Source organism: Lontra canadensis, unplaced genomic scaffold, assembly GCF_010015895.1.
Source record: "Lontra canadensis isolate GAN:19392208 unplaced genomic scaffold, GSC_riverotter_1.0 scaffold30, whole genome shotgun sequence".
NCBI lineage: Eukaryota > Metazoa > Chordata > Mammalia > Carnivora > Mustelidae > Lontra > Lontra canadensis.
In genome coordinates, this window is record NW_022631024.1 from 16,427,779 (window position 1) to 16,452,449 (window position 24,671).

A 24,671-nucleotide genomic window follows, 5' to 3' on the forward strand; every position below is an offset into this window, starting at 1 on the left:
TAGTTCTGTGTGTTTCCGGCCACCACATCAGTCATTACTGTTTGTGTTGCCTCATGGAATCTGTGCCTGGCTGCATTTGCCTGGCCGCACACTGGTTTCCTCACTGCCTTCTCTGTCGCATTTTCCTTCCATGGGGGTGTGGTGTTTCTCCACGAAGTATGTTCTCTTGAGTTCTTCAAGAGATTTTTCTGGCAGTAGGTTTTCTTTGCCTGAAAAAGTCTTTATGACACCCTTTCTCTCGCTGTGTGTAAAATTCTAGGTTGGCAGTTCGTTCTTTCAGGACCCAGAAGATAGTATTTCCTTTTCTTCTGGCTCCCGATGCTGCTGAGGGTGACTCATGTCTGTGTAACCTGCTCGGTTTGCTCTCTGGCCACGGCTTTTTTGTTTTTTTCTTTTTTTTGCAGTTTTATAGTTTTGGGTTTTTGTTTTTTGTTTTTTGTTTAGATTTTGTGTACGTATTTATTTGTCAGAGATCACGCAAGCAGGGGGAGCGGGAGACAAGCAGGCCCCCTCCAAGAAGGGAGCCCACCATGGGGCTCAATCCCAGGACCCTGGGGTCACGAGCTGAGCTGAAGGCAGACGCTCAGCTGACGGAGCCCCCCAGGTGTCCCCCAGTTTTATACTGTTATTTGATATTTAGCAGTTCGTTTTCATCCACGTTAACTGTGGGTTCTTGAAAGTGGCGACAGGTCCATAGTAACCAACATGGAGAGCTTATCTGGTGACTCTTTGTCCTCCTCACGTTTTCTGGATGTGGTTCGGGGCATTCCTTATTCCTCTGGCCCAGACAGCGTTGTCGAGCCTGGCGTCAGCGCGCACATGGAATTCCCATCTCCTTCGTGGCAGGTTTCTGGGACTGTTTGAGTGCCGGGGGCCACGCCTCTTGAAACTCACCTAATAGATGCGATTGTGACTGTTGATGGTATTTTCTCTGGTCACTACATTGCTGGTAACAGAACACCCCTTCTTTGTGGGGGCCTTTCTGCTGGGCCCCAGTTCACCCTTGCTGCTTTTAAGATCTCTTTCTCTTTATTACTGGAATTTTTTTTCTCAAATTTGTGGTTTTTTTAAAGATTTACTTGTTTATTTCAGAGTGTGCGTGCGTGAGTGGGGGAAGGGCAGAGGGGCAGAGAGAGAGAGCGCGAGAGCGAGCGTCCCCAAATAGACCCCCTAAGCAGACTCCCTGCTGAGCACGGAGCCCAGCATGGGGCTGGATCCCAGGACCTTGAGCTCACGAGCTGAGCCAAAGTCAGATCAAATCTATTGTTTGTGCGCATCGTACTTTTTTTTAAGTTCTTAATTACTTTGTTATGCTTTTCCTAATTCTTAAAACATAATTTCTGGTGTTTATTCTTCCCACATACGCTGGTGATTCCGGGTTGTGAGTTCATCTTCAGCAGAGCTCTATTTATTGTGGAAATCCAGTATGGCTCAAGTGGAGAGTCTGTCCCTCTGGGCTGGTTTTCTGCCAGCCTAGAACCACCTGTTCCCCTAACTTGGGGAATTTTCTATGCCACTCTGGGGGTATAACCCTGAATCCTCCTCCCCAAAGCTGCATGAAAGCCGGCATGGCCCCATAGTCCTAGGAGCAAACTGATTTTTCCCCGCTGGCCCAGACTGAGACATAAACCTCCTGTTTTGCTGTACTAAAGAGCATATGTTTTAAAATCTACCTTTGCGTTGAGGGCCTCACCCTTTGAGGGTCTCTGTCTTGAGCAGCGTCCCAGTTATGGCTCTCTGCAAAACCCCATTGCCCCTAGCTGCTGCGACTGACTGGGGTGTTTCCCTGCTCCCGCCCAGGAAGCACCAGCTTGTGGCTTTGGCCTGGGGCTGTGGTTTCAGCCCCTTGGGGTTTCCCGTATTCTTGGGAACCTCTGTAGGGGGCGGCGGGGTGGGGAGACGTTTGACACACTCTGCATGGGATCTTTGTGGCAGAGAATGTCTGTGCTAGCAGGGTTTTTTGGGTCGTAAGAGCCGCCACATTGCCAAAACCAAGCAAAACCAAGCTGACGTACAGTGTCGACCGCTTCCGTGTGCCTCTCAATCAGCCCTTAATGAGCGGTCTGTAACTGCCAATTTCCAGAGAGGGTCTCCTCTCCTTGCCCCGCACTAACTTTATATCGGAGTCCTGTATCAGTACCTTCCACAGCTACCGGAAAGCTTGAAACCCGCTGGCTTAATGTCGAACCGTTTTCCAGCCAGATCATCTCAGTAAAAGATGGGCACAACACAGAGTGTGGCTGCAGATAAGCTTCGTGAAGAGAATATTTGAGAAATTGGATCTTTTTCTCTCCACAGGCTTAGGCCTGATGAGAACTTTAATTTCTGCATTGCCGCCCTCCCCCCTCTGCCCCCACTCGATCCACACGGACAGAGAGGCCTTGGGGCACACACCTTCCCCAGCCAGCATCTGTCCAGGGATGAGGCGTCCTCTCTCTCTCTCTGTTTTTTTTTTTTTTTTTTTTTTTTAAAGATTTATTTATTTGAGGCGAGGGCAGTGGCTGGGGGAGAGAGAGAATCTTCAAGCACACTCCCTGCTGAGCTCGGAGCCCGCCTCAGGGCATGATCCCATGATCCTGAGATCATGATCTGAGCTGAAACCAAGTCAAACACTTAACTACCTGAGCCACCCAGGGGGCCCTGTCGTCTGTGTCTTAATCACCTCGGGCCAGTTAACAGTTTGTCGTCCTCTGTGTGTCCTCCTGCCCCCATTCACTGTACAAAAATGTGGAGTGCTGCGGTCAGTTTCAGGGCTAGAAGTAGAAGGAACTGGGGTGCTTGTCTGGCACATCTGCCGGGGCATCTGGGGTTGTGGGTTTGAGCCTCATGTGGGGTGTAGAGAGGACTTAAAAACAAAGTCTTAGGGCCTGGGTGGCTCAGTGGGTTAAGCCTCTGCCTTCGGCTCAGGTCATGATCTCAGGGTCCTGGGATTGAAGCCCACATCGGGCTCTCTGCTCTGCAGGGAGCCTGCTTCCCCCTCTCTCTCTGCCTGCCTCTCTGCCTATTTGTGATCTCGGTCTGTCAAATAAATTAATTAATTAAATTAAATCATTTAAAAAAAAAAATACCTGAAACCAAAATCCCCTCCCAAGTCTTCTGGCTCAGGTTTTGTAGCAGGCAGAGCCCAGGTCTCCGTCCTTGTAAGCCTCTCAGGCACGCAGCTCGGTTTCCTCCATGTGTGCAGGAGACCTTGGCGTCTGTTGCAGGCAGACCCTCGTGGCTGACCGATCGGCCCCTCGGGCCTTCTGCTGACAGGACCAGCTCTCCACTGAACTGTTTCCGGTTTCCCTCTGCCATTTTGATGTACTTCTCCACACGGGGTTCTGGACCCGGGAGCGCAGGCTGGACGCCACGGGCCCCCAGGACAGCTCTTTGGGACACTTAGTGTTGCACGCAGGTGTGCGTTCAGAGGTTCTGTGGTCAGAGAGCACGGAGAGCCCGGTGATGATGGACTGGGGTGCAGTGGGGGAGGCTGCTGGGTCCACGTGACAGGGTAACTGGTGTCTCCTTTGGGCCTCTGGTTGCCCCTGACGTTGGGAGCGTGGCTCCCTGAATGAGCTGGTACAGAGGAGTTCTCTGCCTTTGCCTTCTCCAGGACTGATGAAGCCCATGGTACCCCAGGATGCCCTCGGGGGGACCGGCTGCCGCTCTGAGGACCAGAGCTGCGCGCCACCACTGCAGGAGAGGAAAGTGGCCGCCCTCGACCCAGCCCCCGTGTGGAGCCCCGAGGGTTACATGGCATTGCAGAGCAAGGGCTACTCGCTTCCCCCGCCGAAATCCAATGACACTTTGGCCATGGACGTGCACGTCAGGTGAGATGAAACACGGCCCTGTGGTCCTGCATTTGAAGGCAGAATCTCCATGTCCTGCTTGCAAGGGGCTCTGGGATGAAGCTCTGTCCCTGGAGGCATTGCCTGGAGAAAGGGCACTTTGCCGGGACTGGCAGTGCCCTCCGGGGATGGAGAATTGATGAGGTTTGCTCGAAGGCTTTTGTATGAGAGGCGATGACCTGCCGGTGAGACTGGCAGTGGCTAAGGAGAGGTCCCGGGTCAGAGGCAGATCTGTGGAACCTTGGGTCAGGGCGAGGGGTGGGGCTCGGCGGGGTCGAGTGCCCAGGTCGTGGCTCCTTCCTGTGAAAGTGAAGCAAGCGGGCCCTGCTGGCCCAGTGCCCCAGACTCTCCGCGGACTCCCAGCCTCCAGCTTGTCATTTGGACCAGAGGATCCCCAGCTGCTCTGCCTCCCTGTGGCATGCTGAGTCCACCAGCAGCCACCGCACTCTTCAGTCTGGACGCCGGGGGCCACCCAGCAATCCATGGCCCAGCAGCTCTAAGACGTGTTTAAAGATAGAGCAAATGTTGGTGCTTGTGGTTTTTTTTTTTTTTTTTTGCTGTTTTTTTTTTTTCTTTTTCGTTTTCTTTTTTTAAAAATTTTTTTCTTTTTAAAACTAAACTCTGTGTTCAGCATGGAAACCAGGAACCAGGCTCCAATCACATTGACTGATTTTTCTGGTTCCTTTTCAGGAATGAAAGCTCTTACTCTGCCTCACCCGGAAGGTCAGGGGGCGTAGGTGCCCAGCGCGATCTCCTTGAGGAGAGAGGGGAGGAGTTCTTGAGTGCTTTTGACAAGAAGGCCCAAGCAGACTTTGACAGCTGTGTCTCTTCTCAAAGAATAGGCCAGGAGCTTTTGTTTCCACCCCAAGACCATGTTCAGGAAGCAGGTGCTCCTGGGGGTCACACCCCAGACCTCAGGTGTTCCCCGCTGGAGCCCGACTTTGCCCCAGCCGAGAAAAAGCCAGAGTATAGCAATTGGGACGTTAGCCACCCGCCAGAGGCCACCGACACAGCCAACAGCATCGAGAAGGGGGCGCCACGGGAGGAGCCATCGTTTAACGTCTCCTCCTGGGAGAAGGAAGGGAGCCCCAACGATCAGCCGTCCCTGCAGCCCGAGTGGACGCCTGAGCCCCGGGGCCCCAGTGGCCAGCACCCGGAGCAGACCGGCAGGACGCGGAGGTCTGGGCCCATCAAGAAGCCCGTGCTGAAAGCCCTCAAGGTAGAGGACAAGGAGAAGGAACTCGAGAAGGTGAAGCAGGAGCTGGGGGAGGAGGGTGCCCGCGTGGCCAAGGAGAAGGGGCCGGTTTGCGCGGCGGACAAGGATGAGGACCAAGAGAACGACCCTGCGCTGGCCAATTCCTCCCCCTCCCTGTTGGAGGACCAGGGCTCCGCCCGCGCTGGCTTGGGCCGTGAGGCCAGCAGGTGTGCAGGGGACGAGAAGCCCGACGGGGCCTGGGAGAGCAGACCCCCCCGGGAGTGCAGCGACACCCCCCCGACAAAGAGGAATAACTGGATCTTTATTGACGAGGAGCAAGCCTTTGGGGGCCGAGGGCAGACCCGGGGCCGCGGCCGCGGCTTCCGAGAGTTCACGTTCCGAGGGCGGCCTGTGGGCGGCGGTCCCGGCCTCTGCAGCGGGGGGGTACTCGGGGCGCGGGGCATGTACGGCGGCGGCCCGAGGAGCGGCCGCGGCCGGGGGCTGCGGGACCTCGGCCAGCCGGAAGACTTCCCCAGGGCCAAGCCGCGGCGGCGCATCGCCAGCGAGACCCACAGCGAGGGCTCCGAGTACGAAGAGCTTCCCAAGCGGCGGCGACAGCGAGGCTCGGAGAACGGGAACGAAGCCGCCCTCCTGGAGCGGGAGGGCGGTGCCCTGAGGAAGGGGGACTTCAGGGACTCCTGGCGCTCCAGCAAGGTGTGCTCCGAGGACCACAGCAGCCTGGAGGCTAAGAGCCGAGGCCCTCGCGCCTTTGGCCGGGCGCTCCCTCCCCGGCTGAGCAGCTGCGGCTACGGGCGGAGAACCTTCGTGTCCAAAGAGGCCGCCCACTGGCAGAGCAAGAGCCCGGGCGCCTCCTGGCAGGAGTACAGCTCCCCAGACGCGTGCGGGTCCCGGCGACCTGCAGACAGGGACTGTGTCCCTGATGCCTACAGACATTCTGACTCTTTTGGTGCCAGGGCCTTCGAGGACAGCCGCCTGGAGGACAAGAGGCCCTTCTTCCCTGACGACCACACGGCCGACCCAGAAGGCACAGAGAACCGGCCGTTCCGGAGAAGGCGCCCTCCTCGCCAGGACAAGCCACCACGCTTTCGGCGCCTCCGGCAGGAGCGGGAATCCCTGGGCCTCTGGGGGCCCGAGGAGGAGCCCCGCCTGCCGGCAGGGCCATGGCCAGGCCGGCCCAAGCTCTGCCCCGGGGACAAGAGTGGGTCTCCCGAGCTCTCGTACCAGAACTCGTCTGATCACGCCAATGAGGAGTGGGAGACGGCCTCTGAGAGCAGCGACTTCAGCGAGAGGCGGGAGCGGCGCGAGGGCCCAGGGGCTGAACCCGACCCCCAGGCGGACGGCAGCCTGCCCGGGGCTGCTGTGGGCGAGAAGAAGGAGCTGGCCAAGAGGAGCTTCTCCAGCCAGAGGCCCCTGGCCGACAGGCAGAGCCGAAAGCTGGAGCCGGGGGGGTTTGGGGAGAAGTCGGTTAGGCCAGGTGGTGGTGACACTTCTCCCCGTTATGAGAGCCAACAGAATGGGACGCCTTTGAAAGCCAAAAGGTAAAACACAAACCCAACCCCAGGCTCTTTTCTGTTGCTGTTGTTCTGTTACTAAGCCTGTTTTTTTAAGCAGCACTCCATGCATGCGTGTCCCGCCGTGTGTCGGGAGCCGACTCTGTCCCTCTGTTGTGCCCTGGGGCGGGGTGGGGGGGCTGCCTGCCAAGACCATTGTGTATGAGCGTCTCCATCACTCACTCTTGCACTGCTTGTCTGCTTCTCTCGTGTGTGGTTGTCATTGTTGTTGTGGCTTGGACACCAGAACTTAGAGTCCCCGCCCCAGTGGTACTTGTGTGGTGGCTGCCCCACTGAGGAGGTGCTGCCTGTGGATGGTGCCAGCCCCCCAGATCCCTCCGCTTTGTGGCTGCTGTCACCCAGTGGCCTCAGGGGCCTCTGGCCTTCTGGCCCTGAGTCTGCTTCTCGACAGTGAGGAAATGCAGCCCCGCTTTTGGGTTTAACTGCCTCCTTGTCGAAAGAGCCAGGCCATAGCAGCAGGGAGTGAGGCGTCCGAGGCCCTGTGAGCATCTCTCATGGGACCTGGGTGTTTCAGGGGTTGATCTGTGCTCTGGGGCTGCTTATTGCCCACAGGCTGCCTGGAATCTGGGAAAGGGAGAGAGCACATGCAGGGAGTCACTTGGGTAGCCTGATTTCCTGACCACACGCAGGCCACAGCTCAGGCTGAGGAAGGCTGCTTCCTGCCTCCTGTTCTCCTTAGAATCCAGAGTCAGAAACCTGGGGTTGAGCTGTCTCAGAGCCCCAGAGAAGGGGCCCTCTGAGAATGCTGGTCCTTCCAGGTGTCTGCCCAGCCTCGCTGTCCCCGCCCCAGATGCCAAGACTTGGCTTTGCTTCTGACTTCTGCCAAGAGCCTTGTACTAGGGCCAGGTCTGGCTCCTTGCTGGCCAGTCTTGTGTGCCCGGGGCAGAAAGTTCTGTGGCTCTGCTCAGGGCAAGCCCTTCGTTGTCTCCTCTGCACAGGCCCACTGAGTGTGGCACACAGTGGGAAGGAACAGAGGTGCTGAGCCCCGGAAGGGGCGGGGGCGGAGGGGTGCTCTCCATGAGTGGGCAGAGCTGCTGAAGCGGTGTGGGGGGGAGGGGATGCCACGGGGCCTTGCGCACCACACGCGGCTGCCGGAGAGCACCTTCGGCCGAACGACGGGATGTTGTAGGTCAGGGCGCTGTGTCCATGTGCGTGCTGTGTGCACGTGCAGGGTTTCCTTTTCCCTCCTTCCCAGCCTTCAACCACGTCCGAAATGACGAGCTCCTCCTTCCTTTACAGGTCCCCAGACGAGGCCTTGCCTGGAGGTCTTGGTGGTGGCGGTGGTGGGAGCGGCCACTACGCGCTGGAGCGACCAGCCCATGCCACTTCTGACGCCCCCGACGCCCCCTGTGAGAAGGCAGAGAAGGAGGCCAAGCTGGCTGTTCAGAGGGCGGGTGAACAGGGAGAGACCATGAAACAGTTTGACCTGAACTACGGAAGTGAGTGTCCTCTCGCGTCTTCAGGGGGAAGAAGAGCAGCGGCCTCCGTGGGGCTGCGGGGGCTGCCCGTCCTCTGAGCACCGTGGTCTCCGGGCAGGTGGCGGGCTAAGTTCCAAGGCTGCGGTGGCGAGCAGAGCAGATAGGATTCCTCCCTCTCGTTGCTCACAGCCTTGCTGATGCCCAGAGCCGCCCCGCGGTGTCCCAGTTTCAAAGAGGGGGCACCGCGGCCCAGAGAGGTTGAGGGGTTTGTCCGGGAGCAGAACTGGGAGTTTGGCGTTTCTGTTTCCAGAGATTGTCTCCGTAACTGTAGTGCTCCTCAGGTCTCTGGTTTGGGATAACCGCGTGCCGAGGGGTCGCGGGGAGGGTGGAGCGATCCCAGCGGGATTTCCGTAGACCCCGCGAGCATGCTCGTCCGCTCGTCCTCGGAGGCGTGGAGCTGGCTTCTGCCGGCCTCCTGAGCCGAGCCGTCCTTGGAGTCCAGCAGCTGGTAGGGCTGGGTTATCCTTTCTGCTGATGAACGGACACAACCGTCCCTTCTTGTGAAATCTGGGTTCAGATTCCATCATTGAAAACTGCGGGTCCAGCCCTGGGGAGGAGAGTGAAGTGGGCCCCATGGCGGGTGAAGGCTTCATCGAGGTCCTCACCAAGAAGCAGCGCCGCCTGCTGGAAGAAGAGAGGAGGAGGAAGGAGCAGGCCGTGCAGGTGAAGGGGGCCAGGGGGCTGGTGGGCCGGGACGGAGAAACCCAGAGCCAGAGGAGGAGAGTTCTGAATGAAGCCCAAGATAGAGGGGAAGGGGGAGTACTTCCGTGGCCCCCATTGTCCTGTGGGAGGAGGTGGTAGTATCCGGTTCTCCAAGAGGGTGATCTGTCCCTGGTGACAACGGCAGGGCGCCGGCCTCCATCAGTCCCTCTGAGGCCACCCTCCTCCCGCTGCTCTGGCTTGTGTGGGATGAGATTTGTCATCTGGGGCATCACGAGGCTCGGGGACCCTGTCCTCAGACGCAGTCAGGGCTGTCCGCTGCGCACACGGCCTCTGCGGCCCCTTCTGGGGTGGCTCGGTCGGCAGTGCCGTTCACCTGTGGTTGAAACGTCAGGAGGCGACTATTCTAGCACCTCCGGAACAGTTTCTGGTGGGGGCAGTTGGGGGCCCAGGGTGCTGTCCCTGGGAAGAAATTGTCGCTCTTTATGCTTCACGTCAAGGCTGGACACATCCTTTTTCTCCTCAGATGCCCGTCAAGGGGCGAGGTCTTTCCTCCCGTATTCCTCCCCGGTTTGCTAAAAAGCAAAACAACTTGTGCCTGGAGCAGAGTGACGTGACCGTGCCCAGCAGTAGCCTGGGCACCGAGATTTGGGAGAGCAGCAGCCAGGGTAAGAGTTGGGTGCTTGGGCTCAGTGGCTTGGCTCAGGGCTGTCCTCTGGGCCCAGGGTCCTTTCTCGGGAGCGTCTTGCTTTGGGGCTGTGAATGCCCACGCGGCTTTCCGGGTTCCCTGCCTCCTCTCCAGAGCCCCAGTGTCCCATGCCATCGCAGCCCCACCCGCTGGTGCAACCCTTAGACAAAAGTAGCTGCTCCCTGCCTGAAATTTGGGACAGGAGCACACCCCTCCGTGTGTCCAGTGGTCTGGACGACGAGAGCCCCGTCTCTGTCTGCTAACCCTAACCCTAACCTTTCCTTCTCCCCCGTGGAAGAGCTGCAGGTGACTGCTAGGGAGGCGGAGAGGGTCCGAAGCTTGCCTGTCTGTGCTGCAAGCCGGCCCGGACCCCGACTCCGGGGGTTTCTGTCCATTTCTCCTGATGCCCTCTCAGTAAGACAGAGTGAGAGCACCTGATTTCTTGGAAAATTTATTTCCCCGAACTTTAAAAAACAAATTTCTAATTCAGTGCTCCTTTTCTGGTCTTTTCATTTTAAAATACAAAACCATTTCAATCAAGCAGGTTTTTCTTGAATGCCTTCTCTGGGCAGAGCCTTACAGAGTACACAGGCGAAGGAGAGAAGGGGACACGTGGTGCCTTGCAGGGGAGCTTAGGGAACTTGTTCGTTTCCGGTGTGTTCTGCGGAGTAGCCGAGGTCTCCAGAGCGCAGTGATGTGACCCCAGAGCCGCAGTTCTGGGTTCTGGGTATTCTTTGAATTTGACCATGTGACCTTGTTTCCAACATATTGGAAAAACAACACTGGGAGAGAGAGGCGCCTGCCTGGCTGAGCGGATTAGGCTTCTGCCTTCGGCTTAGGTCATGATCCCGAAGTTCAGGATTGGGCCCTGCCCCGGGCTCCCTGCCAGCAGGGAGCCTGCTTTTCCCTCTGCCCCTCACCCCCGCTTTGTGCTCTCTCGCACGCCCCCTTTGTCGCTCCCTCTCTCAAATAAATCAAATCTTAAACACACACACACCATTGGTAGAGACCCAAGCTCTGATTGGAGGTATAACGATCTCTAAGCTGTCGCTGTCCGATGATTTGGTTGCACGTCCAAATGAGTGTTGGTTATCACACTCCGGATGTCCGCAGATGCCCGCCAGCTCATCCCTCGGAGCGGGCTGGACTCTCCCTGCCCCTGCTCTCGGGGCTTCACTGCTAGGACTCTCCAGCACGTCCCCGGCCACTCGCGGGCGGGGTGTGTGGGTGCTGGATCTGAAAGCAGCGTGTCAGGTTCTGTGGTCTGTGGCTTCTGTGGGACTCTCGGAGTGGTCCTTGAGCTGGCGGGAGTTGGGTGATCCCGGCTTGAGTCTTTGTGAGGGCTGCCGGCTTGTAGAAATGAGTCCTTGGCTTAAGCGAGAGAAAGCTGCGCTTCGCAGGGACGGCGGTGCAGAATCCTCCCAGATGGGGTGAGACCTGCTGGCCGGCCTGCCGGAGCACCTCGTTGATGGAGGACGAGAAGCATGTTTATGAGAGTCTGAGCTTGCTGGGAAGTTGCATAAAGCCCGCCACCAGGTCCCGGGGGTCCTGTCTCTGCGGACGCCGCTGACAGGGCAGGGAGGGTGGGTGGCGGCGCAGGTGTGTGTCGACGGCACCCAGGCTCGTGGCTCCGGCCTCAGGCTTCCTCTGCGATGCCCTGATGCTCTGTCTTGCTCCCTCGGGCAGCCCTCCCCGTTCAGGCCCCGACCAACGACTCCTGGACAAAAGCCGCCACTGCCTTCAGCAGCGCCGAGCCTGGCTCCGCCGAGGTGAGTGGCCGCCTCGCTGTTCGGGCCCCCTGCGTGCTCACCGCAGCCACGGAGCCTGGCACCAGGGCCATTTCCACAGGCCCCAGCTTGGCGCTCAACTTCTGTCTTGACTTCTCATCTGTGTGAGGGCCCGGTGTGAAGGGGAGGGCGGGGATTAACCCGAGAGGGTGGGCAACCGGGGCCTCTCCCGCGAGCTGGTGGCGGCGGCTGGTCTATCTGACCTGGGTCACAAGGGGATGAGTTTGGCAGCTGTGTCCCTGGCACCCACTGTGCGGCTTGTGCTTCCAGCCGTGTCTTCAGGTGTTGGCCACCATCGGTGGGTCAGGGTGGAGGTCGGGACAGGCGTACTCAGGGGGTGTGTCTCAGCCACTGGCTTGGTCTTGCTTCCTGGTCCCACGCTGGAGTTTGGGGGTCAGGACTCCTGACCCATTTCGTCCCTCGCACAGCAGGGTTTTAAGAGCAGCCAGGGGGACAGCGGCGTTGACCTGAGCGCTGAGTCTCGGGAGTCGTCTGCAACCTCCTCCCAGCGCAGCTCCCCGTACGGCACCCTGAAACCAGAGGACATGAGCGGGTCTGGCCTGGAGCCCAAGGCTGACGGCCACAAGGAGCAGGCTCAGAAGCAGTCCGAGCCGAAGGTAAGCTGGACGTCCATTTACAGTGGCCTGGGCCAAGGCAGGTGGGGCTGTCACCCTTTGTCTTCCTCCCCTCTTCCTGGGGCTCAGGGGCTGAGGGTTGGGGTCCTTCCAGTCTGTGTTTCTCAGTGTCCCTGGTTTTCCATCAAGGATGCAGAACAAGGGTCAGGACAGAGCAAGGAGCACAGACCGGGACCCATCGGCAATGAGCGGTCTCTGAAAAACAGAAAGGGCTCAGAGGGGGCCGACCGGCTGCAGGGGGCCGTCGTCCCACCTGTTAACGGGGTGGAGATTCACGTGGACTCTGTGTTGCCGGTGCCGCCCATTGAATTTGGAGTCAATCCAAAAGTAAGTCCAGGCTGTGTTTCTTTCCCGCCCCCCATCCTTCTTTTTATGCTTGGAGAGAGAGGAGGGTGCTGAGATGGGATTGTCAGTGAGAACGAGCAGGGGGGTGGGAGCTCAGCAGTATTCTAGGGGAGCTTGTCAGCGTGCTGGACGTGACAGGCACTACTGAGCTGCCTTCTAGATCATTCTTCTGGCACCAGCCAGGTTCTCAGGCTGAGTGGACGGGTTATCTTCACTGTCTCCGTTGGGTTGGCCAGTGGGCACAGGCAGGGGGTGGCATCTTTTCTTGGGTGCTGTCTGGTGAATGCTGCTCAGTCGATTTTTCGAGTCACTGAGACTGTGGGTCAAGTTGATGTGTGCCTCTGCTGAAAGGCAGGCCGGATGATTTCAGTGGGCTCTTCATCCTCCTCAGGACTCTGATTTCAGCTTGCCGCCTGGCTCTGCCTCCGGTCCTGCGGGGAATCCGGTCGTCAAACTTCAGGATGCCTTGGCCAGTAACGTGAGTGTGCTTTGCCCCCAAGCTCTGTTGTTCTCTGTGCTGGCAGGCCTGGAACGAAGGGAGCAAGCCTCTTGGGGGGCTGGAGGGCAGCGTGAAGCAGAGGAGGGGACCAGTATCAGGTTTGGGGGTCAGCCACCTGACCGGAGTATGAGGTGTGCCCCATTTTCTAGCTGGTTGCACGACCTTGGGCAAGTTGTGTAAATGTTCCTCACCCTGGTTTTGTGGATCTTAAAATGAGAAAATGTAATTCCCAGGGTCTGGTTTATTTGGCACTTTGCAATTCTCTGATCTTCCAAGTTCCGTGCTTACGTATGTGTGATGGTGCCGGGGTATTTCTATTCTGAGCAGTTTCTCACAACCCCTGTAATAGGTTTACGGGCACTGGGCATGTGCGGGCAGGTCTGTTGAGCACATATATGAAGAAATGTTACAAGGACCTCTTTAGTTTTCGGGTGGGGGGGCCAAGACTGGACCTCGGATCTCCAAGCTGGGTTCCAGTGCCTCCGTGCGCCATGGGGTGAGGGCGTGGACGTGGCTCTCCGTGGATTCTGCTGCGGGAGTCCGTGAAGGCAGCTATCTGGAGGAGACAGCCGTGGTCTCTGTTGCTCGCAGCCTCGTTTCAGGGTCATGAGCACACGAGGCCCGAACTGAAGGGGCACTTTGCTGTGCTGTCATTCTGCCTCTGTGCCTGTCGTACCCCATGGTCTCCTCCCCTCCAGGCGGGCTTGGCGCCGAGTATTCCCATTCTCCGGCGTGACCATCACATCCAGAGGGCCATCGGCCTCTCCCAGATGTCCTTCCCCACTGCGGACCTCACCCTGAAGGTAACACCAGCACAGAGTGACGGGGGGACCTCCTGGGTCCCTTAGCTGGGGAAGAGGCCAGAGCAAGCAGCCCCGCCCGCCGTCCCGCGTCCTCCGTCTGTGCCAGCCACTGCCTTCCTGGTGGTAATGCTTCCGCTCATCTTGCTTTTCAGATGGAGTCTGCACGCAAGGCTTGGGAAAACTCACCCAGTTTGCCGGAGCAGAGCTCTCCCAGCGGGACGGGCTCAGGCATCCAACCCGCATCGTCTGTGGGAGCCTCCAACGGGGTCAGCTACAGCTCCTTTGGTGGGGTTTCCATGCCGCCTATGCCTGTGGCCTCTGTCGCGCCTTCAGCTTCTCTTCCAGGTATGCCCACCTGACACACACACACATACCCGCCCCTGCCCGAACCAGCTCGGTCGGTCGTCCCCCTCATTCTCCAGAGAAGCTTGGATTGCTTGCATTAAGGAGTGTGCAGAAGTAGGAGCTGGTGTGCAGTCGGGAGGTCATAGCTTCCCAGGCGCTGCAGATAACTTGCTTGTCCCGCCTCCCTGCTCCACTCCCTTGGGAAGCCGACTGGGAGCATGCGGAGATGGGGCTCACCGCCGGTGAGGGGCTCAGCCCCCTGCACTGCAGCCCCTTCGTCTGTGAGAGAAGACTGGCTGTCCGCGGGTTAGCCGATGAGACAGGGTCATAGCTGGAAAGTGCTCCGTGTCAGTCAAGCCCTCAATGAGTGGGAGTCTGCTTCCCCACGGTGCTGGCGTTCAGAGGGCCAGGGCGGGGTTTTGAGGGCCCAGCTGCCAGAGGCCCAGTGATGCTGTTCCTATAGCCCATTTCTGACCCTCCACTGTGGGCTTGGTGTGGGGGGAGAGAAGAGCCAGGGTCCGAGACCCGGGCCATCTCTGCTGCAGTGGGGCCATTCCCAACAGTGCTGGCCAAGGGTTGGGTGTGAGGGTGGGATGGAGCCCGTTGCCACACTGGGCCCTGATGCCGCCACCTGCCCGTGTTCCCCAGCAGGTGAGTCAGAGTGGGGCTGTTGGAGCACGGGGCCAGCGGCACGGGGCTGAGCAGGCTCTGCACACACTCCCTCCCGCCGCCTTCCTGGGAAGGCAGGCACGCGTGAACATTCGGGAACAGTGAGGCTTGACTCCGTTCTGTCTCCTCTGGGCTTCTGTTCGCAGGCAGCCACCTGCCGCCTCTCTACCTGGACGGCCACATGTTCGCAAGTCAGCCCCGGCTGGTTCCCCAGACCATACCTCAGCAGCAGAGTTACCAGCAGGTGAGGGCGGCCAGCCAGGTGGCTCCGTGGGGGACGGGGGAGCAGTGCACAGAGGAGTGACCTCCTGCGTTGACTCGTGCATTGTCTTACTTCCTCGTCCCTCCCGTGTAATGCCCAGCTCCCCGTCCGTCCTAGCAGCCAGGAAATGGTCAGTGAACGGACACAGGAGAGACAGGGAAGAGGAATGGAGCTCTGCACTCCAGACTCTCCGTTTCCCTCTTTCAGACTTCTTCCTGTGTCCTAGCTGGGGAATTAGCTGAAATGGAATTCTCTTTGGTATCCTTTGGTATCAGGTATCCTTCTGATGAAGAGAAGAAAGGCCTAGAGTCCCAGGCATGGATTCGTTAGAAAGAGGTAGTTTTAGAAACGTGCAGGCGTTTGTTTTCATGCAGGATGGGCGTATTTTCTGTGCCGCAAGGGGCGGATTTCTGGAATCCTCCCTCCTGAAGCTGCGGAGCCTTCTTAGGGTCCAGCACCCTCTGGACCTAGGTGTCAGGATGGTGGCTCCCTTGGGCAGAAGCAGATTTGGGGACCGAGGAAAGAGGACGTGGCCCATCCCAGCCTCTTGATAAAACATTTTAAAATATCACGCTGTTTAGATTTATAAGATGTTGATCTTTGCGTGACCTGATCGTACTGCACGCACTCTTTGTGTGCGTGTCCTGCTCACCGTTGGTTCCGAAATGCACGGCTGTCAGTACCTGTAGCTAGGATTTGTTCTCGCTGTTGTACAGAATCCAGCGTAGGAACATAACAGCATTTGGGATTACGACCCATTGTTTGCTTTTTCCCAAGAGCAAGGAAAGCACCGGAGGAACACGGCCCAGTGTGCATTTGGGGCAGGGTTCCGGCTGCCGCGTGGTGGGGGTGTGGGGCATGGTGGGGGGACTGGAGCAGCAGCCCAGAGGGCCCCGCGGTTACTGCCCGGCTTCCCCTCCGCAGGCTGCCGCTGCCCCGCAGATCCCACTTTCCCTTCACACGTCTCTGCAGGCTCCAGCCCAGCTGGGACTGAGGGGTGGGCTGCCCGCCTCCCAGGCTCAGGAGATCTTCAGCTCCTTGCAGCCCTTCAGGTGAGATGCAGCCTGGGAGGTCTGCACCCGCGGCCTGTGGGCTCGCCCCCTTCGTTGTGCAGCTGATCCACGCCTCTCTGCTTTTGGGGTGGATGGGGGGCTGACCATAGTCACTTTGGAATCACTCCTGACTGCTGCACAAGCTACATGGGCTTGATGGTCCTCCCCAGGCTTTATTTTTTCTTTCCACGTCATCCTACCCCTTCCCAGCCTCTCCCTGTCCTCCCTTCTTCCCGCCGGCCACCACCCTGGGTCTGCTCTTCCCATGTGTCCGAAGTCCGGGCCTTTGGCGTCACCCAGGTTTTCCCGTGCCTTATACAGCCTGGATGTGTACTCCAGTGTAGACGCTCAAACTGTGGTTTCTAGACCAGCACATCCCCGTCTAGGAGCCTGTTACAAACGCAGGTTCTCAGGCTCTGTCCCAGATCTCCTAAGTCAGAAATTCGGGGTGGGGGGGCAGTGAGGCCAACAGTGTGGGTCTCAGCACACATGGTGTGGGGAGCGTGATGTGTGCTCTTACTTGAGGTCCGCTGGCGTGCTCCCGCCTCTGACCCAGCACGTGTCTGGTTTTGCAGGTCTCAGGTGTACATGCATCCCAGCCTGTCGCCGCCCAGCACCATGATTCTCTCTGGAGGCACAGCCTTGAAGCCTCCGTACTCGGCATTCCCCGGCATGCAGCCCTTAGAGATGGTGAAGCCCCAGTCCGGCTCCCCCTACCAGCCCATGAGTGGAAACCAAGCCCTGGTGTACGAGGGCCAGCTGGGTCAGGCTGCTGGCCTGGGCGCCTCCCAGTTGTTGGACTCCCAGCTCCCACAGGTTAGGAATTCAGTCCCTCCTGCTCAGAACGCTAGGCCGCTTTCTTTCATGACTTTTTTTCCTTTTTGTCTGCCTCTTGAGGTGTGGTCTGCTGCTTGTGACCCTTGTGACTAGTCCCTGGGCCGCTAGAACTGGGGGCAGGTCCTCTGGCTGGTGGGAATGGTCCAGTCTCCTATCTGTCCCCCAGAGTGCTGCTGCTCCCACGGCCTCTCTCCACCCTCCTCCTCTGGGGCTTAGAGATGGGGTGCTGTCCTTGCATACCCAGTGATGCATCTAGGCTGCTCTCCCTCCTCCTCCCCAAAACCCCAGCTCTGGAGCCTGTACTGTGCACTGCTCCACTAGCCTCCGGGGGCCTGTGGGTCCACATGATGAATCCAGGGTTTGGCTTCTCATCTTCCTGTCCCGTGACCATCAGCAGTATGGGGTGGCTTTGAGTCTCCCCAGCACGGCCCCTAATCTAGCCGCTCGTGGTTTTGATGTCTGCATAGGTGATTGCCTGGTCTCTGTTCCACGGTCCCCTTGCCAGCAGTGCTCCGCTGTGTTCACTGTCCATCTGGGCTGGTCAGTGCCGGAAGCTGTCCCTCTTCCGTCATCTCGGGCTTAAGGGTCCTGCCAGTCACCAGCTCTGCTCTTCTAGCTCTCCCCGTCCAGCGACCCAGGCTCTGGCCACCTGTTTACCATGTGCCCCAGTGGGCTCACATCCTTCCCTCCCCAGCTTAGCAGAGCTGTGCCATTGCGTTTGCTCTCGGCCCTCCTCCAGTGTTCTCATCTTGGTAAAGTCCATCCTGTGTCTGCACAGCCGTCTGCGCCCGCGGAAAACCAGACCTGCTTGGGCTACGCACGCCACGCACCGACAGCCACCTTCGGGAGCGTCCGTGTCCCTGCACTTGGCCCGTCGGTCCCCTGCCCCCACTGCGGGTTTCAGACTTGCGACTTCTCCTCCCCGCCTTCCACCTGCCGCCCTGTGGCATCTTGCCTCCTGTGTCACTAGAGAAATACAAGCAGTGACAAAACGAGATCTTGTACAGAGTGCCCCCTGCTCCTTCCCTCAGGTGCTGTGGGGCCTCGCCCCTGTTTACACGCAGCCGACCCTATTATTCCCCTATCCCCTCATTAAAGAGACAAAACCCCATAAAACTTTTTCTAAGGACATTGGTCAGTTCCTGATGGTGGTTTTTTCCTCTCAACACCTCCCTCCCCGCCCTGGCACGTGTTCGCAGGCAGCGTTCCTGCTGGAACCCTCTTCCTCACCTCTGTGCTCTGCAGGTTCCCCGTGTACCCTGGGCTCTGCCCTCCAGTCTCTGTTCTGCCCGGTGGCTCTAAGTCCCAGTGACATGGGTCTTCCCAGTCCCACCGGGTGTATGTTTTCCAGCCCACGGGCTGCCTGTCGCTTTTGCTCTGGCGTCCTATGGCGTCTCAGACATAATAGCAAAGGCATCAAATCCAAAGCCTGATTTTCGCCCAGTCGTTATGGCCATCTTGTCCGTGTAGGTCCCGCTTGCCCTTCCGCCCTCTCTGATCCCTCAGGTGCTCTTGGCTCTACCTTTGGAAATTACCAGAATCCACCCATTCCTTGGGCCCAAACGTTTGTTCTCAACACAGCGGCCAGGGGGCCCTGTGAAACACAAGTGTAGCCACACCACCCTTAGCTGGCGCTCCAGCAGCGTGGCGCCGGCCTCCTGTTCGTCCTGCAGCCTATCGTGTGCAAGGAGGAGCGGGGTTCTGGAGACTCCGGCGGCCACTGTCTCCGTGATGCAGTTCCAATAGATCCTTCTGATCCCCACCGTGGACTCAATGCAGGGGGATGAAGAGGAAAGTGACTGAGAGACAACAAGTGGCCTCCCTGCCCCAGTCCGGAGTCTCCAGGCTCCCCTTCTTGTCACCACGCGGTGCTGGACTTGACAAGGAGTCACACAGAGCTCGTTGTCACCACGCCCCCCCACCCCTGCCCCACACACCTTCTGCTGTCATAATAGCCTTCAGGAGCCTCCAAGAGTCTCCAGTTCCAGGAACCCTGAACCCCAGAACCCAGCTGAGTTTTCCATCACCTTTAGAGGCAAATCAGTTAAAGGGGTTTTGCCTTTTTATGCCTTCCAAAGGGGTACATAGATACACATCCGTACAGTGTCTGTTCTCAACACAGCAGCCGGGACGCCGGACACATTTGCTTTCAGGGGTTTGTTAACCATTCCTTCCTAAGAAGCCCTCCTGCCCCCAGGCACAGGGCTTTGCTGCTTGCAGTCCCCACGCTGGGTCCGCATACGGTGTGGCCCTGTCCTCGCTGTGCCCTGGGTCTGACCGTGTCCTCGTGCTTGCCTCTGATGGACATAACGTGCACTCGGTAACCCTTTGCTGGTTGGAAGCAAGAAAGTCTGGGGTGCACATGGCCCTGTGCAGTCCCGGAGAGGAGCCCTTCACATCCCATGCTCCCCCAGAAACACCTCACAGCGTGGCATCTGCTGTCTGTGGCTGGCACGGTCCTGAGCTTGTCTTCTCTACCTGCCTGGTTCCAGCGGTCACACTTGCCTTCGAGGCTGCTCCCTAGCAGAAATCCTGAACCTGTCTTACCATGTAGAGGCCGTGCTTTAATTCTGTGGAAATGAGAACCTGATGTATAACACGTGTTTGCTCTCGGGGTCACATGTAAACAGTAGTTTGTGGCTTCCTCCCCAACATCCATTCTTCGTCTTGATTATCCCTGTTCTCTAGCAGCTGACGATGCCGCTGCCGGGCTCCCAGCTCCCCCTGCCACGGTATGGCTCTGGGCAGCAGCCCCTGATTCTGCCACAGTCCATCCAGCTGCCGCAGGGGCAGAGCCTCTCGGTCGGGGCCCCCCGAAGAATCCTTCCACCCGGCTCCCAGCCTTCGGTCCTTAACACCAGCAGAGAGGTAAGGAGGACTCCATCCCACTCTGTCCTGGGGAGAATCGTTGCTAGCTAGTCAGGAAGCACTCTGGGGGCAGGCAGTGCCAGAGGTCGGGGTGTGAGCTCTTGGCCTCACCAGACCACTGGTATCCTGCTCATGGTAAAGTCCTCTAGGAACCCCATGGCGGGGCCCCCTTGGTTCCTGTGTAAGCAGGTGACATGAGCCAAGACTCAGAGCAGAAGGATGTGTGGGGCTGACGGGCCAGGGGAGTTGCGCTGGGGCGTCTCAGAGACTGGTCCCAGACGTCCCCACCGACCGTGTCTAGGATTGGGCTCCAGGCTCTTGTTGAGGGGCATCCTGCTGGTGCACAGTCCTTTCTCGCCACCCTCCTGTAAGAAGACAAAAACGGGACAGTTCTTAGTTCTAAGAAAAAGCCTCTTGAACCCAGACTGGGGGGTGGTGGGGAGTACGGGTTCCTTTAGACAATCCCTCTCTTCCCTGGGAATTCTTATCGGCTGTGCATGGGGGAGGGCCGGGCATCTCTGGGCCCTCAAATGATCGCTCATTCCTTCTTGATGCCTTCAGTCCTCTCAGATGGAGATGAAGGGCTTCCACTTTGCCGACAGTAAACAGAATGTTCCTTCCGGAGGCTCCGTGGCATCACCGCAGACTTACAGGTAAAGAAATGCCCTGGGGGTCGGATGCTGCGTCGCGGAGTCCTTGGTCCCGATGGGACTGAGTGGTTCAGAAGAGTCCTAGGCGCTGGGGGAGAGCTGTGGAAGGGCGTGGAGGCTGGTTCCCCTTTGAGGCCCCATGTCACCTTGAAGTTCAGCGCTGGGGTACACGCATGTCTTAGCCGGCCACAGGGACGTCAGGAACTGGCGGAGTGGTTTTGCTTTTAGTCATCATGATAAAATGCTCTGGTTTGGGGAGCTTTCTGGAAAGGTAGGAAAAGGAACGTCTGACGTTTTAATAGTGTAAAGCCTGGCCTGACTATCACAGCTTTCTCACGAGGTTTTCCAAAGGATTCACTGGCTAGGAAAGTGCACTCCCTGGAAGGCAAGGAGACTTTCCTTTCCCGGGGCTGCGTGTTCCCTGCACTGGCCCCCTGGCCCTGCCAGGGCCTGTGGCTGCTGGCCTTGCAGGGCCGTCCGTGCCTCTCATGGTGCAGACTGGCCCCTTTTCTCTGCGTCCTCGGTCTCGGTCTCTGCCTCCAGTAACTGCCCCTGGCCTTCAGCCGGGGGTGGCTTTGGGTGAGCCTGGTGTTGAATTACTGATCATGCTAGAAAGTCAAAGAACCTCTGGTTCCGCTGAGCTGTTGGGCCCCGAGGAGGAGTGTGCCGGGAGAGGGAGGCCGCACGCTCGGCCGGGGGCTCGCAGGTGGGTGCGGTCGGCTCTGTTGTATGCGGGGGATGCCTGCACGCCCTCCTGCTTGCGAGCGGGTGCAACAGACGTGCGTGACTTGCAGCGCTCCGTGGGAGGTTCGCAGCAGGGTGCCAGGGCGCCCCGAGGTCCGTCTGTTGGTGCACAGCCGCCCTCCATTGGGGAGCACAACGCAGATCAGAGCACCATCTCGTCTTCCTGCCGCGGACGCTGTGCCGCTTTGCTCTTGGAGAGTTGAGGCCGCATCCTTGTCCCTCCATCTGTCCCGTCATTCCACGCTCCACCTGCATTTCCAGAGAGAGGCGTCCGTGGGACCTTTGCCCCATTCCATCATCTTTTCTGTTCTTACGTCACCCTCTTGGCTTCCTTTATTTTTGTTTATTGGTTTGTTTAGTGTTCCATCTTTTTGACATAAACCAAAACAATAGCATTTCGGAAAACCACAGACAGACAGCAACACAGAACGATGAGTATAATCTCGAGGGAGGAAGGCAGCTCCGTGGATATGCAGATGCTCTCCCCCCCACCCCCCTGCCGCCGTGGGTGGCACTGAGCAGCGTCGGGTCCCAGAGGCAAACCCAGGCTCACAGAGCAGCACCTGCCCGCGTCTGCTTAGCGTAGGAGAACAGCATCAGGCCCTTTGGAGAACATGTAGAAGGTAGAAGCTCTCACAAATGGCCTTTGTTTTGTCGGTGCTGTAGCAGGATAGGGAAAATTGGTGTTTTATAAACTGGTGTTTTCCACGTTTTCTGGAAACGGGGCTTCTAAGGCATGCCCTGCCAAAAAAGGGTTCCCTGGTCAGACACCTGGGGCTCGTGGCCCTCGGCACAGGGTCTGGGCGCCCCCGCTGTCAAGGGTCCTGATGAACTCTGCTGTGCACAGCACTTGTTGGGACTCAGAGCCCTAGTCAGCATCCAGGAGAACGGGTTGTCCGGTCAACGGAACACATTCAGAGAGATGTTCCAAAAGATTTTTGTTGCTTTTGGTTTCTCTTTCCACTCACCGCACCCCCACAGCCACACCCACACATACACACATACACACTGCCTAAAGAGTGGAAAGCAGGAGTAAACTTGGCCCCATTCTGAAATCAGCTTCAGAGACCATTTGGGTCACAGAATCCTGTTGGTCCAGACCCTGAGAGACCGTCAGTGGCCATCTACCTGTCCGGTCAGTGCTGTCCGCAGCTGGGGCCTCGGCCCCCGTGCCCTCAGCGCCCGCACCCTCGGGTGCGTCTCTGCGAGCTGCTCTGGTACCCTCTGCCCTCTGGCTGGCTGAGGTCTTGGCTTTCCTCCGTCTGAGAGGGCGCTGCCCGAGCCAGGGCCGTGCCACATGCTAGGCTTGACTCGGTTTCTCTGGCGACGCGTGTGTTCTCACCCCCTGCCTTTGGTTTTTTCAGGCCTAGCTCTGCTAGCCCCAGTGGGAAGCCCTCTGGATCAGCAGTTAACATGGGCTCTGTGCAGGGACACTACGTTCAACAGGTAGAAGATGGCTTTGCAGACCCTCCAGCCCTGGACGCTTAGGCCCGTCTCCAAGCGCCAAAAGAGAAGGGACTGTCCAACCATTTGAGTGCTCCTCTTAAAAAGAGAGACGAGCCCTAGCGCTTAGAGCGTGGCGCCGGGAGCCGGCAGCCCGAGTCCCTCCTGGCGAAGGCATTTCTCCTCTTGATGGGCGTCTGGATCCTTCCTTGTCCTGCAGAGAAGGGAGGATGCGGATTCCTCTGAGGAGGTGGCGCCAGAAGGTGGACCTCCCTCCGTAGCGATTTGGGCTGTGAAGGCGCGGGGACTCGGTTAGGTCTGTGGGTCAGCTCTAGAAGCCGCGCGTGTGTGCGTGCGTGTGTTAGCTCTAGTAAGTGCTGTGTCTCGTCTCTGTCTTGGCTGGGTGGGAGTACCAGTGGAATGAGGCTTTCCCATTTTGTAACAAAAGGGGTTTCTCAGTGTCTTTGCCTTCAGGCACTGTTCTCAGCCGCTGCTCTAAAATGCGATGGGGTCCAGAGCTCACACCCGTCAGGCGTGGCTTTTTAATAAAACCACATTCCTGGCTGATGGAGGCGGAAGTTTGATCACTCATGTCACTCCTCCTAACTTGGTTCCCTGGAGGGTCGCTCCTTGAATTGCTTGGACTGAGCTGCTAAAGCTTTCTTGCAGAGGTCACACCCTCGTGGGGGGCAGAGTCGAGGCTGGCCACAGAGCTGCAGGTTCATGGGACCCTGATGGGAATCTCGAGGCCAAACGAGGGTCCAGGGGAGACGTTTCCGGAGAGCAGGAGTTGGGGGGCTGGGTGTTGAAGACCAGGGAGGACCAAGTCCACGTGCTGGCCCCGTGCCCCTCTGCAGGCATTTGGGAGTTCCGACTCCTGCGGTGCACTTGGATCTGCTCAAGGGCTTTTTACCCTTGGGGCACGGGATGCACTGATTTGAGGAGGTCCTTCCAAGTTAGCCTTGGATGTGCGCCTGCTGCACGGGCCCATGGCCACTGCAGAATGGTTCCCAGAGGGCCCGGCACCTTCTTGCCTCCCTGAATCACTGCCCTCAGCACTCTTGGGAGGGGAGAGAGCAGTGTCCGTCCGTGTCCTTCTGAGTCTGATCCTTCCACCAAAGGAATGGGCTTCTTAGGGTAGCCCTTTTCTGTGACTCAGAAGCAGACAGGGGCCCGTGGGAGTTATGTATCCAGCCAGATGTTTCTGCATAAGGGTCACTGTCTTTGTCCCCGTTCATCTGTCCAAAGGCCAAACAACGAGTGGATGAAAAACCCAGCCTGGGAAGCGTGAAACTGCAGGAGGCCCCCTCCGCTGCCTCCCAGATGAAGCGAACTGGAGCAATCAAGCCTCGGGCGGTCAAAGTGGAGGAGAGCAAGGCCTGAAGGTGCTTGGCCACGCCTCGCCCCCCACCTTGAGGACAGGGCCGCTGCTCGGCCTGGACACAGCCAGACTCGCGGACATCTCGGACACCTCACCAGATCCACCGTCCAACCACCTGGCCCAGACTGAGAGACCTCCCTTCCCTTCTCCACTCCCGAAAGCTCTGTGTCCAGCCAGCTTGCCCCCGTGGATGTGGCATTGACCTGCTCGCTTTACTACGAAGCAAACAAGCAAGCAAACGACCCCGTCCCCATGTCGTCCCCGCCTCCTGTCCACAGTGACCGTGGAGTGACTCGAGCCTTTGTGCAGTACAGATGACCCCGTCCCTCCCTCTCCCTCCCTGCCCCCTACCCCGCACCCCAGGCCCCAGGCGTAGTGGTTTGACAGCAGGGCCGTTTCAGTTCGAGGCTTTTTGTTTTAAAAAGCAGCTAAGTTTTTACAAAGGAGAAAGGAAAAGAAAACAAACAGAAGCTATGTGTGCATAGCTGAACTTTTATACACTCGCCATCCTCTCCTCCCCCTTCTCCGTCCCAGTACCACACTTCCCCCTCTCTCTGGGGCTGCTGCCGGGCTGTCCCTGTGATTCCTTAACGCAGGACTTTCGGGCAGACGTGCCCCCGCCCCCTGCACTCCCTCAGCGGGTTAACCGGTACCGGTGCTCGCAGAAACCGTGGGTGGCACGCCGGCCCGCGGCTCCGTGTTCAGGGGCAGCGAGGGAGAGGGGCAGGTTAGGCTGGTGTTTTGGGGCGGTGGGTTCTAGCGCCTGGCCTGATGGTCGGCCGCTGGAGCTTCGGGGCAGCCCAGTGAAGCCGATCGCTTTTTTAGCGTAATCGTGACACGCGGTTTCTGTCCTGGACTCTTCTAAAGCCAGTGGACATGCGAGCACGGGGCAGCTGAGGTAAATCACA

General features: G+C 58.4%; 1 protein-coding gene and 1 non-coding gene across 4 annotated transcripts in view; both read left to right on the forward strand.

The window, feature by feature from the left end:
• Positions 1–24,005, forward strand: part of PRRC2B (proline rich coiled-coil 2B) — an 84,891-nt gene extending 60,886 nt beyond the window's left edge. For 2 of the 3 annotated variants that reach the window (XM_032866110.1, XM_032866109.1), the window contains exons 15-32: positions 3,596–3,812; positions 4,521–6,584; positions 7,857–8,056; positions 8,613–8,758; positions 9,282–9,423; positions 11,130–11,212; positions 11,659–11,847; positions 11,995–12,192; positions 12,602–12,688; positions 13,408–13,512; positions 13,665–13,857; positions 14,673–14,770; positions 15,713–15,840; positions 16,416–16,656; positions 19,366–19,545; positions 20,107–20,198; positions 22,304–22,385; positions 23,631–24,005. In XM_032866110.1, coding sequence (XP_032722001.1) covers positions 3,596–3,812; positions 4,521–6,584; positions 7,857–8,056; positions 8,613–8,758; positions 9,282–9,423; positions 11,130–11,212; positions 11,659–11,847; positions 11,995–12,192; positions 12,602–12,688; positions 13,408–13,512; positions 13,665–13,857; positions 14,673–14,770; positions 15,713–15,840; positions 16,416–16,656; positions 19,366–19,545; positions 20,107–20,198; positions 22,304–22,385; positions 23,631–23,765 — 4,580 coding nt within the window. In that variant the 3' untranslated portion in view covers positions 23,766–24,005. The remainder of the gene's footprint in view (positions 1–3,595; positions 3,813–4,520; positions 6,585–7,856; positions 8,057–8,612; positions 8,759–9,281; positions 9,424–11,129; positions 11,213–11,658; positions 11,848–11,994; positions 12,193–12,601; positions 12,689–13,407; positions 13,513–13,664; positions 13,858–14,672; positions 14,771–15,712; positions 15,841–16,415; positions 16,657–19,365; positions 19,546–20,106; positions 20,199–22,303; positions 22,386–23,630) is intronic. The other variant, XM_032866111.1, reaches the window with a different exon arrangement.
• LOC116872900 lies at positions 18,401–18,484 on the forward strand. The gene has a single exon (XR_004383702.1). It is a non-coding gene; the product is annotated as a small nucleolar RNA SNORD62 (small nucleolar RNA).
• Positions 24,006–24,671: the final 666 nt, after the last annotated feature.